This window comes from Sebastes umbrosus, chromosome 22 (genome assembly GCF_015220745.1).
Source record: "Sebastes umbrosus isolate fSebUmb1 chromosome 22, fSebUmb1.pri, whole genome shotgun sequence".
NCBI lineage: Eukaryota > Metazoa > Chordata > Actinopteri > Perciformes > Sebastidae > Sebastes > Sebastes umbrosus.
Window position 1 is genome coordinate 13,789,788 of NC_051290.1, and position 14,455 is coordinate 13,804,242.

General features: G+C 42.1%; 1 protein-coding gene across 4 annotated transcripts in view; it reads left to right on the top strand.

Annotated features, from left to right (window-relative positions):
- Nucleotides 1-14,455, top strand: part of stim2b (stromal interaction molecule 2b) — a 52,458-nt gene that overhangs the window by 18,022 nt on the left and 19,981 nt on the right. For all 4 annotated transcript variants that reach the window (XM_037758582.1, XM_037758580.1, XM_037758581.1 and 1 more), the window contains one exon: nt 7,520-7,650. In XM_037758582.1, coding sequence (XP_037614510.1) covers nt 7,520-7,650 — 131 coding nt within the window. The remainder of the gene's footprint in view (nt 1-7,519; nt 7,651-14,455) is intronic.

The window sequence follows — 14,455 nt, forward strand, 5'->3', positions numbered from 1 at the left end:
CGCTATACTGGACACAGCCCAGGAAAGTTGACTAACTTCTTGCTCGGCTGTGGTTGTCATGTCAGATTCTTGCAGTCTAAGTGAAATGTTGAGACTACATACATGCTGTAGCAGGCCAATTAACTCCTAACACTGAACTGAATGTAAGCTTTATATGATTGTTGTGTGTATGCATTAGATATAAGGCAGTTTTGAGTAACGTATCACTCACATAAGCATCTGATGTGGCTTTTTCAAGTGTATTTAATTGATTTACAAGGCAAACCCCCTGACTAAAGACAATACTGTTTGACCCCAGTCGGCTACTAGCAGCTTGTCTGAGAGTATCTGAGATGTGGTCGCCGTCAGGCGGCTGAAATACGAAGAGGTGAAACGAGTGAGCTCACTCTCACCTGTTTTAGCATGTGGAGAGTGTTTGCTGACATGTTCTCCAGTCTGCTTCCGCATTACTTCATCCTGGTCTGCTCGTTGAGTCTGTCCGCCACCTGTACTGCCACGACCTTAGACACTTGAGAGTGTGACGCTGTATGTGTGCGCAAGGTGTGTGTGTATGTCTTTGACATGACATCTGTGTCTGTACTCGAGAGAGAGAGAGAGAGAGAGAGAGAGAGAGGGAGACAATGTGCGTGTCCGTGTGAGAGCAGGAAATAGCTGAGGACACGGAGACATCTTGAGCAGTGCGGGTAAGACGAGGCCCCTCGGCTCCCCAGAGTCGCATGTCAAGCCCATCATATCCTGCCATCTTAATTCCACATCGCCTCTGCCCACACCCACCGCCCGGATAGTCTTACACTGAATCTGGCTCCTCACCCAAGATCGGGTTTGACGTGAGGTGTGGGGGGAGAGGGGATGTGTCTCCTTCTCCTCCCAGGTGGAGAGCTCAGTCTTTAGGCTACGGGGGGGGGGGGGTTGATATGAAGCCTCTATGCGCTACACTGCTGGAGCTCTGATCCTGGCTTCTTCTACGGGACCAAGCAGCTGCACAGCTTTGTGTTTTCAGGCTGCACTTAACAATCTTTCTTTTTTATCTTATATCTGTTTGTAGTCTTGATATTTTTATCATCAAGAAATCTCTCAATACTTTACAACTTCTCCACCCCGCCGGTGGCACTCAGTCACAAGCCTATTCATTCCTATTGAAGATGTAACTGGGCACTGTAGTGTTTAACAAACGTTACCAGAGGTGTGGACTCGAGTCACATGACTTGGACTCTAGATTCGACTTGACAAAATAAAAAAAAGACTTGCAACTCCACTTGGACTTAAACACCAGTAGGGCTGTGTATTGGCAAAAATCTGTCGATATGATACATATCGTGAGACAGGGTTTACGATTCAATATATCGCGATAAGCAAAGCAATTAAGCAAAGCTTTATAAGCAAAGCAACAGCGATACCGATACCTGGGCTTTGGGTATCGGCCGATACCGAGTACCGATCCGATACTAGTGTTTAATTAATAAGCTGTATGCCTCACTAAATGTAACAAATAAATACATAGATACAAATTTCCTGATTATTAATTATTAGAATAATAAATTGTACACAAACAACTTCAAAATTAACAGGAATTACAATTAAGTGTAAACCTTTTTAATGCAGCAACAAATTGGTCAAAACTTCAGGAATTCAAATTCCAGTATATAATGTATATAGTATATAAATATAGAATTCAATTAAATAGATCTGCCTCATTGTCATCAATACCCGATCCAGCTATTTGAGTCAGTACCGGCCCGATATCCGATCTGGTATCGGTGCATCCCTGCTTGGGACTTGACTTGGGACTTGAGTGCAAAGACTTGAGACTTACTTGTGACTTGCAAAACAATGACTTGGTCCCACCTCTGAACTTCACTCAAACTGGAGTCGATATTGCACATGTTGGGAACTATTTACAGCTGCTCATTAATACACATTTGGCGCAGTACTTTACTGAGTATTAACAGAAGTAGAACGGTGTATGTGTGATCGACTCAGAATAAACTGTTTGGCTCATGTGAGAAAAATAATGTGTTTTTAATGTAGGTCTATGGCACCGAGAAATACTTAAAAGTTAATAGAAAATCCAGTCCTTTCCTGTCATACCGCTGATCAGAGTTGAACAAGAGCACATGTGAGAATTGGCGTGCATAAAAACAAATTTTACTCCCATACTGTCACTTCTATCACATTACCACATCAAACCTGCATGAGAAAACGTTTATCTGACAACCCCTTTGCGAAGACGCCGAGTTCTCCAACATTTTTTCAACACACCCAGAATGCAGTGGGGTTAGCGAGCCGGGGCCTGCTGCATCGATTCAGCTGCATAAACATGATGTCCATGTGTCTCAAGGGATCCGGTTCAAGGACGTCCCCCAAAAAGTCGCCGTTAACACATCAGACACACATTTCCTCGCTGTCTGCTTCTCCTGTCACCTACTTAACGGCTCTTTTGTGAAAATAAAGATAGAACCTTCTTAATGACATGCATATATTGTGCCAAAAAAAAAACTATTTTGAAGTGTTGGGATTCACTTTAAAGGCAGCGGCTGACAGCTAAATGCTTTTGTTATCAGATTCTTTTGAACCAAACCTGCCGCCCTCTGTGACAGCTCGCACGCATTTGTGAGTTATGGCAAAGTGAATTATTGTATGACTGCTTTCCTTCTTGCGTTTGCATGCTGTGTGTGTGTGTGTTAGTGCGAGGGAGACCTCTGCCATTGTTGAGCTTTTACATCCTGACAACTGGGAGCCTGATGGGTTAAAAATAACCCAGTGCTTTCCAATTTTGTCATCTTTTGGGAGCGCTTCTCCCGGATGTTTTGATTTTGCGTGCGTCCCCCTGGAATGCTCGGGGTCACCGATGGCCACTTCCTGTCGCATGGTTCCTCATCGCAGGGCTCGCAACTCTCCCTAAACGTACTCAAAAATAGGACACCTGGAGAAGGAAAGGCTTGTGCTGTCATATTTCTGAATTGCACAGTGGGTGGCCCAGCCTAAATACTGTCAGTGAATGACAGCGTTTGTTTTCTTTCTTTTATCTCAGAATTATCTTTTCCTCTATAAGCTTCAAAAGATAAGGACGGTTCATGAAGGGTTCTGCACGCATGCAGAACAGATTTAGGCCACCAGTATAGAAAGAAATGACAATAAGAAGAAGATCAACATCGCAGAAAGTTGTTTGTGAAAGTACGCCGTTATCAATTCTGATGTCTCTGCAAAACAAAGAAAGTTAAAAAGTGGGATTCAATGTGCAGCCATCTGTGTGTGTGTTTGTGTGTGTGTATGTAAAACATAGTGAAGTATTTGTATTGTGTGCCTATTTAAATAACCAAACAAATGGATATGCATACTATGCAAACAACAAGGCTATGTAAAATGCACTGGCAAGCTAAGCAAATGCATTATCTAACTCGCTCTCAAGCATCAGATGCTTTTTGAGTAGAGACAGACGGACACGACTCAAATAAGGCTGCATTCACACCAGTGGGCAACTCCAGGGTCTGAAAGTGAAGCCAATGAAGAAGTCTATGAGAAAATGACCCTACTTCTTCTCAGTAAAGATGAGTTTATGGTCTCAATCGCTAGTTTCAAGTCTTCTTCAATACAGCATGATGTTCATTTAGTAAATTATGGTCCCATTTAGAGTCAGATAGACCATAAAGCAGGGGATGCTTTAGGGCGTGGCTACCTTGTGATTGACAGGTCGCTGCCACGGCGTTGTCCGGTCTGGGTCTTTAACCCTTCCACAGTGTGTTTTCAGTTCACGAAAGTTAATTGTAACATTTTCGTTTCCTTAAAATGTCTTATTCAGTGTTCCAAGAGGGAGACGGCCAAATGGCCAAACTCGAGGCTTCAAAACAGCAGTCCACAAACTAAAGGGTGACGTCACGGCAACTAGGTCCACTTCCTAAATACAATCCGTGATTCACACCAAATCAGGCGTTGCGGTGAAAACGTCAGTCGACCTTCCATTAATTTGAATGTGGGTAGTTGAGTTTGGGTTGCGGCGTTGGGCACGGTACCATAATTGCACACATCTCCTGATTTGGTGTGAATGCAGCCTCAGGCTGATCTGAGAAAGAGCCTTATTGTGTTGATAATCTTTCCTGTCACTGATAGATAGATAGATACGCATTGTCATCTTGTGTGGTAAGCTTAAAGAGGGAAGTTGAAAATTAAATTAGGGCTGCAAATAATGATTATTTTCATTGTCGAATAATCTGTTTATTATTTTCTCGATTCATGGATTAGTTGTTTGGTCTATAAAATGTCTGAAAATGGTGAAAAATGTCGTTTCCCAAAGCCCAAGATGACGTCCTCAAATGTTTTGTTTTGTCCACAACTCAAAGATATTCAGTTTAGTGTCACAGAGGAGTAAAGAAACCAGAAAATATTCACATTTAAGAAGCTGGAATCAGAGAATTTTTTATTTTTTTTTTCTTAAAAAAACACTCAAACAAATGAATCGATTATCAAAATAGTTGTCGATTAACTTAACAGTGGACAACCGGTCGATTAAATGATGAATTGTTGTTTCACTATTTTTGTAGTGCACAGTGTTCAGAGGAATTACGGTATGTGTGCTTATACACCAGCCAGTTTGGTAGAGCTCAAACAGGCAGATTCTTGATTGGTGCACACAATGTGATCATACCAGGAAGTGGCTGGTGATTTTTCTAATCGCAGCAGCTTAGTGAAAACACAAGTAGAATATTCAGTTCAGAGCCGCCACATCATCATGTTAACAGGTGGAGATTTTAAAGCCGCTGTGGTTTCACACGCTTCACTCAGCCTACTGTATCTGTTTACACAAAAACAAATGATCACTGTGTTATCCAACCTCTGGCACTGTATCGACGTGAGGCTCGGTCCAGGTGCAGCCCTTTGCCAACGCTGGTTTCTTCATTCGACATGCACATCCTCCCCAGTGTCCTCTCATCCAAACTTAGCCCGGGCATGCGTCCAATCAGATGTCTCCTTTTGCTTCTCCCGCGGATTGCCAAGTGGCAACTCTATAACTAACGTGTCAAGTCTTGTTTCAGTAAACAGATCCTACATCAAAAACCCACACAAAATGCCACATGGTCACCACACTACACTGTACATGCTTATGGATACACTTTTTTTTTTACATGCATCCAAAATAGTTATGACTTATATGCAGCTTTCTTTGTGTATTTTATAATGTGCTTTTCAAATATAAAAACAGTTTGCTATACATACAGACTTGTGTCTGTGTGTTAAGTATGGAGCTAGAACCAGGAGGCGAGTAACCTAGAAGAGTGGTATCAATCTTCTCATTTAACTCTCGGCAAGAAAGCGAAAAGTGTAATTCCCTTTTAAAATGTCAACTTTTGAACTCATGCTTTAACGGTATTACATTATTTGAACATTTGTCTTTTTGAGCATTCAGAAAATGAATGGAGCATTTGAAGTAGTTTGCCTAAATGAAAAAAACATTTTGATTTTGTGCATCCAAAATCATTTTTGACACTACAACATGATTTGATTTTCTAATTGTCCCTTGTTTGCATTTTTGTTGTTGTTTTCTGGTGGCTTTTCTATCATCCAAATAGCTCCTCTGGTAGACAAACACAACTCATTGCCAGTGCTTGATCCATGTGTTTGGGTGTTGTTGTGTCTCCCTCCGGTGCTGTGTGGCTTTGTTTTTGGTCTGAAACTGTTGCCAAACAGGGAGCATCATTATGTGTTGGGCTTGGACGAGGCCTTGGCACTACTTGGATTGAAATTAAACATGCGGTTATCGGTTTAAGAAATAGATTCTGTCATTTTGTGTTGCAGTTTATGGAGCGATGTGATTGTGACTTAAATCTTTTTAAAATGTGGTTTTGAAGTTGTGTATCTTTGTGTGTGTGTATGAGTTTCTGTGGCTGTTCAGATCTGTCTGTGTGTTTTGTGGCTCCATTGAGACAGTTTGGCAGCCGGCCAGCTCAAACTGTCCATGGCTCGGAAGGCTGGACGTAATGGGCTCATTTCCCCAAGTGGGACGTGAGGGGGGACTGAATGAAAACAAGGGGGGGATGCCTGGGGACGCAGCAGGAATGACAACAGCACACCAGAGAGATTCCAGCAGCTGCTATGAGAAGATGCTTCATGTGTTGACGTCAGCATTTGAGATATTAGAGATAAGGGCCACAACTGGGATCACTTTTATCAGACGCACAGCAAAGCGGTGTATTTACAAATTTCAGGTTCAAGTGCAGCAAGATATTAGACGGTGAATTTGTTTTAAGCACTTGACTTGGTGCTACAGCAGTACTTACAAACTCCTTTGTCCAAATCACACAAGAAAGTGGCATGTGTTTTAATAAAAGCTTGGAGGGCAGGTGTGGTAAGCCCCTTGGATGTGGGTTGTAAGCACAAATTGCCTGTTAAGGGGTGCACAGAGAAGGAAAACGAGTCCTCCACTGTTCTCCTTGGAAATTATGTGAGGGACACCAGCGTCTTAATATTCTTTTAAGATGTTTCTTTTTGCTGCTACTGTTTTGTAACCTGTCAGCAAATCACTCTACAAGCTGCAGCTCAAAGTGACTATTCAATACTAGGGGTTGGAGAAAAATCGATACGATAGATACACAGACATCAAATATCTATCTTTTTTATAAACTATTAACCTCTTAACAATCCGACAGTTACTATTCTGTATTTCAGAGGTTATAGCGAGCTCAGTCTTAAAGCTAGAGTGAAGCTACTGATATTATATGAAACTATAAAAACCTACGGAATCGTTTGTTACCAACCATGTCATGCTGGCTTGTCGGGAAGAACGCTAAGTAACGCCCCAATGTTGCGCTAAATTTTGGAAGAGGAAAAACTGGCATGGTCATTTTCAAAAGGGTCCCTTGACCTCTGACCTCAAGATACAGTATGTGAATGAAAACAGAGTGAAAACTATCTTATTACATCTAATAAATCGCAATATATCTTATTTCAATACTCAGCATATCGCAAAATGTTTAAAATTGCAACAAGATCATATCGAGACGTATGTATCGTGATAATATCGTACCGTGGGGCTCTGATGATCCCCACCCCTATTCAAGACACTCAGCATTCAGATGTCATTAAAACCAATTTCTATTGAATTAATGCCAATAAGGCTGCTGCCTTAAAAAAAGATTTTAACATGTCAGCTTACACTTAAAGAAAAAATAAACGATTTTCTTGAGTCATCAAATATATTTATGCGACAAAACTTCGACTATCTTTGCAAAAACAACCTCATTTTACTACAGTGGATGCCTCATTATCTTTTGCTCTCTGTCACTTAGAATGTAAACTCTAGGGCTGACCCAAAAAAACACTTTTTTGTGGCTTCGAAGCTTCGGTGAGAAATATTCAAAGGTATTTGAAGCATGTCATCTGTGTACCAAATGTGTAGTTCATCACGGTCATGGTATTCTGGATTAACATCTGTGCTAAAGCTCATTTTAAGTGGGCTGGTACACACTGTTCGCCTTAACCAGACCCTTCATCTCTGACCTGAGCTTTTTTTTTGTTCCCCCTGTAGACCCCTGTCTCATAGTGATGCCGCCATGCATGGGCGACGACGACCGCTTCAGTCTGGAGGCGCTGCGGCACATCCACAAACAGCTGGACGACGACAATGACGGGGGAATAGAGGTCAACGAGAGTGTGGAGGTGAGCTTCGTGAATTTACATTTGGGATTTGGGACACTCAGATTCAGAGTACCTGGGTTGTAAACAACACCTAAGGGACCTTTAGGTTTAACCAGTGGTTTCTAACCAAGGGTCAGGACCTCCTATGCAAATGTAATAATGTGTCTCTTTATATTTTAAGACAAGGTGTAACAAAATCTTTACGACTGTTGATCACAGGCTTTCTCATGTTACCAGTATTGTGTAACCAAAACCAAACTGCTTGTAAGTGTTGACACAAGAATACTTGCCTGTCACCTCTGGAAGCAGATGGCTCCATGCAAGTATTTAGTTTACAGTGAGCAACAGCTCGTGGCAGTGTGTCAGGTTTTGTAGCTTTTGTCAGCATTTCTAACATAGCGACACGTCATCAGAAACACACAGACCTTTAGTGGCATTTCTACAGACATTATGCTGTGATTTGAAGTAGCATATATGTTTGATATCTGTAGTTTTATTTGGATTTTAATTGCACACATTCTGGAGAGACAAGGGACATGTTTCTGTTATTGACAAGTCAATGTCAAACGGACATCTGAGAGCACTCTGACCTGCCGTGGCCTCTGCATCTCTTGGTAATCAACGACCTCCTATATTCAAAAGAAACCACTTGGGACCATGGTCACATTCTGTGTGTGTGCGTGTGTGTGTGTGTGTGTGTGTTGGCAGGAGTCATTTTTAACTGGCTGAGAAGTGCTGGCGTGAGAAACAGTTATACCCTAGAGCCCTTTCGGTGGCCCCTTGGTAAAGAGCTGGACGCCGTATGAGTCGTGTCTAAAGACCCCTTGAGGGCTGCAGTGTTAGAACTGGACCCCAGCCCACATTAAGATGTTGTGCGTCCGTGCATATATATCACTGGTGCCTATATGTGCTCTAAATGTATAGGATTGTGTTACACATTGCACCCTCTTACCCTTTGTCTTTATAAGGGCAATGAGCCGTGTCTGTTTCTTTTCCAGCAGTTGTTTTTGGCCGACGCTCATTACTGAGGATTTCCAAGCTTCTTCTCTGGGCTCCGGCGGCGGGCGGAGCAGGGTTTCATAACATGATGGATGCTCCTTTCACCAAATTAGTGGCTGTCTATCAGCTGGTTTTATGAAACACGGACATTGTCGCGTGACACTGAAACAAGTTCTCGATTTTCATCGTCGTGATATTAAAGTTGACCTATTATGCTTAATTTATGTGCACGCTTGTTTTTTAGGTTTCTACTAGAATATGTTTACATGCTTCAATGTTCAAAAAACGTCTTATTTTTCTCATACCAGCTGCTCTGCCCCTCCCAAAAAGCCCGGTCTGATCTGATTGGTCAGCTGGCCCTCTCTGTTGTGATTGGTCAACCGAACCAAACTCTTCAGACTCCACTCCAGCTCCGCTCTAACTAGCTTTGTTTGAGGTCGTGCCAAACTAGCCACTAGGCTGTAGTGATGCACGGGTCGACCCACATATTAGAAAATATTGCGGGTCAAAGAGTGACAAAGAAGCATTCCGAGTAAGTTATTAATAACTAACAGAAACATTGGTGCAATAGTCCACCTTCGTTTCCTCTCTCTCAAACACACACACCAGCCGTGGTGGTGGCACGGCTGGTGTGTGTGTGTTTGAAAGAGAGTAATGCGCTGTCAAGAAGTCATGGTCATTTCATGTATCACACACAACGCAAGTCTGCTTGTCTCTGTCCTTGTCTCAGATGTCAGTCAGGACATTTTATGTGCTAGTATAATGCATAAAGTTGGTGGTCTGTGGGTCAGGTCGGGTTCAGGTGGTTGATTTACGCATATTTTTGTGGGTCGGGCGGTGTGGATTGGCTTTCATAACAGGTCGGGTGGGTGCAGGTTAAAAAAAACCTGAGCCTCACTCACCACCAGCATCACTACTAGCAAGATATAATGCAAATTTGTTACTTAGTGACATCACCATGTTACTGAAGAAAAAAGGCAGGACTTCAAGCAATGCATTTCAGGCAGTTCAGGAGCAGTGTTCCTGTGGGCTTTGTAACTTTACAGAATTTTTACTTTCACAAAAGGCTATATAAAACACTAAAGGAAAGGGAAGAAGCACAAAAGCATAATAGGTCCTCTTTAAGTGAAAACGGTTGATGGTTTTAGTCTCACACTCTCTCTGACACTGTACTGTACACACAGGGCTGACTGGGTTGTAATAAAGTCTTTTGCATGAGTCTTTATGCAACTTCATGTACATTTGAATCAAAAGTCTCCCAATAAATACCAACGGGCATTATGTTCAATGCTTTCCGGCCGATAACGCTATTCTTTAAGGATGTCAATATTAACAAAAGTAATACCCCCTATGTAGATTGAAGGTAATTTTTAACAGTCGGACCATGTCGGGTTGACGGTATATAGTAGGGTTGGAGTTTGTCTATATGCCAAAATGTCCTTCAGCAAGACACTGGGCCCCAAATATCTCCCAATGTGTTTGCATATGGGGCAAAAAAAAATGGGCCCCATTTACTGTCGGTGTTATCACGTCAGTCTCTTCTTGGCAGCGATGAGTTGAAAGCAGTGACACAGTTTTATGTGGGAGCGTGACGAGTGTGGGGCCGGAGGATGTCAGCCCCTATCTGGCCTTCGCGGGACGAGACCTCGTCAACCCCCCCCCCCTCCCCTCGCCCCCTTCGCCACCTGGTTGAAACCTTACACTCAGCCAACAAAGATCTCACTGGTACTTCCTGCTTTTCCTTCTCTTATTCTGCCCCCTCACACCTTTATCACAGAATTTGAGAGGATGACGAAGACGAGAGGATGCTCGTATTTGTAACGTTATAGCCGTGGTCAGGATATCTAGTTTTTCATGACATGCATTTCAGAGATTCTTGTGCTGGTGGTAAAAGATGCCACGAGGTCAGTGGTGATATATGATGACACCAGCATGTTCAAATGAAATGGTGTATGAATATTTAGCACAAAATATTTGATATATAAGCCGTCTTTTAAAGGCGGATTTAATGGAGGGTGAAAAGGACAGGCTTCTTTTTTGTGTTTTTGAAAGCATATCTGTTTTTATCATTCTATTTTTTGACCTTCTGGACAGTACTAGCGAAACAGAAAGCAGATATCAGGCCGATACTGACTCAAATAGCTGGATCGGGTATCAATGACAATGGAACCGATCTATTCGATTCAATTCTATGTTTACATCTGGAAGATTTGAAACACAGTTTTTATTTGCCAAACGCTATTTCAACCAACATGAGTAATTTGTTTTTGCGGTGTCATTTTCAAATACAGCTCACTGTAACCGGATAGAAAGTGGCCTTATCAGTGAGTTACCTGGTAGCGCTGAAGTGTAACATTTGTTTTACCCGTGAAATTCCTCTGTAACTTAACGACATCAGAGTTGCTTAGTTACAGGGAAACGAACCCTCACAGACAGATTAATACCTACCCAGGTCTCATATTTTATATCAGCACACACAGATAAAACATACACACACAGATCATTTACAGGTTGCTGAGTCATTGACACGAGATGCACCACAGCATCTATCTGTAGCACGTTACCGTGGTGTTTTTCCATTTGAAGTTCCCATCATATACACTTTCATTGGATCCCTGCTGTTTGTTGTAATGGGCCACCCCACACAAAAAGAGCACGCATTAACATGTACTTGAATATATTGACACACTGTGCAGCGGTGAGGCGAAAACAGAGCAAACAAGGAAGTGGTGAGGCCAACAAGTGCCTCAGTTCCCTTTTAGTATTCACTGACATGTCACGTCACGGAGTTATCAGTCAGGATGTTGAACAAAAAAAAGAGGCTTTGGCTGCTTTTGAAGTTGATATTTGGAGCAGAGAGTCGTGGCAGAACACAAATAGCTCTCTAGTGAAGCGAAACAGATCTGATTTTTGTCAAAAGCACTTGGCATGATGGGGGTAAAAGGTTGTGTTTTAGTTGCAAGTGGCAGTTTTACCAGCATGGCCATACACTCTCATGATCATATGATATTTGAAGTGGTGTGACATAAAGTGTTTTTATATCCTGTGCACAGAAATCTCCCAAGAAGTGATTCTCTACCCGTGAAGATCAAAACTGTTAAATCATTCTCCCCTGCCTGCCTACATCTAAATATACACAAACTTGGACCTCTTGACGACGTGTATTTATAGACTAAAAAATCATGGCTTTTTTACTCCCAAAAGCATCTGTAACTTGACTAGCGTTGATGAATTTCAGCTGTAATCCTGTTAAACATAATCCTGCCTGTGATTACTCTGAGAGTCGGGGCGTCGCCGGGGGGTTTTGAGTGACGTCTGGGGGGGTCTGTTGCTGAGCACAGTCGCTGGGGACGGCAGGTGCACGTCCTCTCCTCGTGGGTGCTGGGCTGCGTGCTGCCCGTCTGCCAAGGAGACGCTCAGCTGGATCGTGTTGCATCACTTTGAAATTGCAAGAGCCTAACCCACGTCACAGCAGGGGCCGATAGCACTGCTTCTGTATGTGTGTGTGTGTGTGTACTTTATTAGTTCCTGACAGGCCATGCATAACAACTTGGTGGAAAAATTCGGCTCGCATATGAGTTCTAGTACACTGTATTAAGGACTTGCTTGTGTCTCGGCGGATATGAACAGAAGGAACTTGAGGAGGCTCATGGAGCGTCTAGGTTGTATCTATAGAAAGGAGCTTAAAGAAGGAGTTTGTTGACTTGTCTGGGAATGTTTTAGAGGGAACATTCAAGAGAGATTATTTATTTATGACCTACTGCTTTGAATGGACATGTAGAACCTGTGCTACAAAAAACATTTTCTTTCGTAAACCTAGTGATATTTAGCAGAGTGTTCTACATTTTGGGCTACATGTGGTGAGTTGCTCTCTCTCTCTTGCCAAGAAGAGAGGATTGACTATACTATTCAAATGTCCGTGTATGGAGCTAGAACTGGGTGGTGAATTAGATTTGCATAAAGATTAGATGCAGGGGGAAACTGCGAGCCTGACTGTAAAAACAATGATACACTCACAAACATAATACTACTAACATAACCAATAAAAAGCGAAATCATCGTCAGACGAGAGCCGGTAGGTTTCTGCATTTCGGCCAATGCGTTCTGCCTCTTTTGCTCTCCACACGGATAGTCTACTTGCATTCAACCAAAGCCTGCTCAAACGTGATTGGTCAATACTTCTCGGACTACAAACGGAAACCTTCCGGTACCAAAATCTCGTGCCGTTGCCTACAGATTCTACATGTACATGTAGAATCTGTTTATAGTGATTAGGTAGAAATAGACATTCTGGTTATTTCATCCATACAGTTTCCTCATGATTTTCCAGAAAACTATATTACAATAGGGCTGCACAATTAATTGAATATTAATCACGATCATGATTTTGGCTTCCCACAATTAAATGAACATGATCGACTGTTATATTGACGTTTGAAATGTATGCTCTGCTCATAGAAAACTCCGCTGCATATCAAATCAAGCGCTTTCTAAACTTGCAAGTTTAGAAAGTGCCACCAGGGGGCGATCCAGATGTTTTGGCTTCACTTTTGGGGAGCTGTCATGCCGCCTTGAGCGTATTTTACGGGCAAAACGAAAATGCACTGAATTAAGGTGAAGAACAACCTTCTTTTAAGTCTGATATTGATGCAAAGATTTGGTAATTAGCAGGAATGCAGCACAATGTCAAAGTGAAAGCAGTGCTCTCTTTATTTAAATGTGAAAGTGCAATAAAAATACTTTGTCCCTAAAACCAAAGAATAATCTCAATATTGATCAAAATAATCATGGTTATTATTTTGGCCATAATCGTGCAGCCCTATATCACAATGTATATCAATACTGCATTATAAAACTACACATAGTGTGATAGAGAATTTTATTTTATATCCACCACACCAACTCAAAACCTGGACAAATAAAACCAAAACTACTTACATGGATAGATTTTTGTAATTCAGACACTCTAAAGTCTGCACTGAGGATAACTTGATGAAACCCAGAGTTCATGTCACAAAGTCCCTGAAATGGGTCAAGTAGTTTACAATTTCTAAGAAGCGAGCACATTGTTATGCAAAGACACCCACTTTGATTTGGTTTCAAAGTAACGGGCCTCACTGAAAAACTCAGGAAAAGCACGAGGAAGATCATACGAGTGATGGTTTCACAATCGAGCCTGCCCAGTTGTCAAGTGTGATAAATCAGTTGTGCTCCGAGTAGTTCGCGCGTTTCATAAATCACAAACAAGCACGGCATACTTTTTGTCCCAAATTCATAACGGATTGATGATAACAATTAATCAATCTAACAAGCGACTTCCTGCAGTTTCACATTACTAATGGGTTTTGATTAATGTTGAGGTGTGCTGTTGAGTAGGGGAAAAAAAAAAATCATTTTTGGTTCATAATGGATGTAATAACTTTCAGTAGATGAGTAGATGTGGACAGATGGACTGATGCAAGGGCGAATAGAGTCACAGTCGCCTGTTGGAGAGAGCAGAGGCTCATGGGAAGAGTCTTGATCTCAGCCAGCTCCCCGCAATCTGGAATCTGATAGGAACAAATATGTCTTTGTTTGCTGCTGTTTGTGTCTGACTGTGTGTCATACCCTGCCTGTGCCAGGCTGTATAGAATATGTATTATTGTCCGTTGCTCCTCAGAGTTGACGCTCTCTATCCCATCGTCATGTTTCCAAGACTCTGTCTCAAAGTGTAAACACGATCTAAGACCACTTCACCCGAATTTCTCGCAGGAATTCCTTCTCCTCTTGACATTTCAGTATGCTGCGCACCATGGCCGCAATTATCACAGCTAACACAGCACTATCT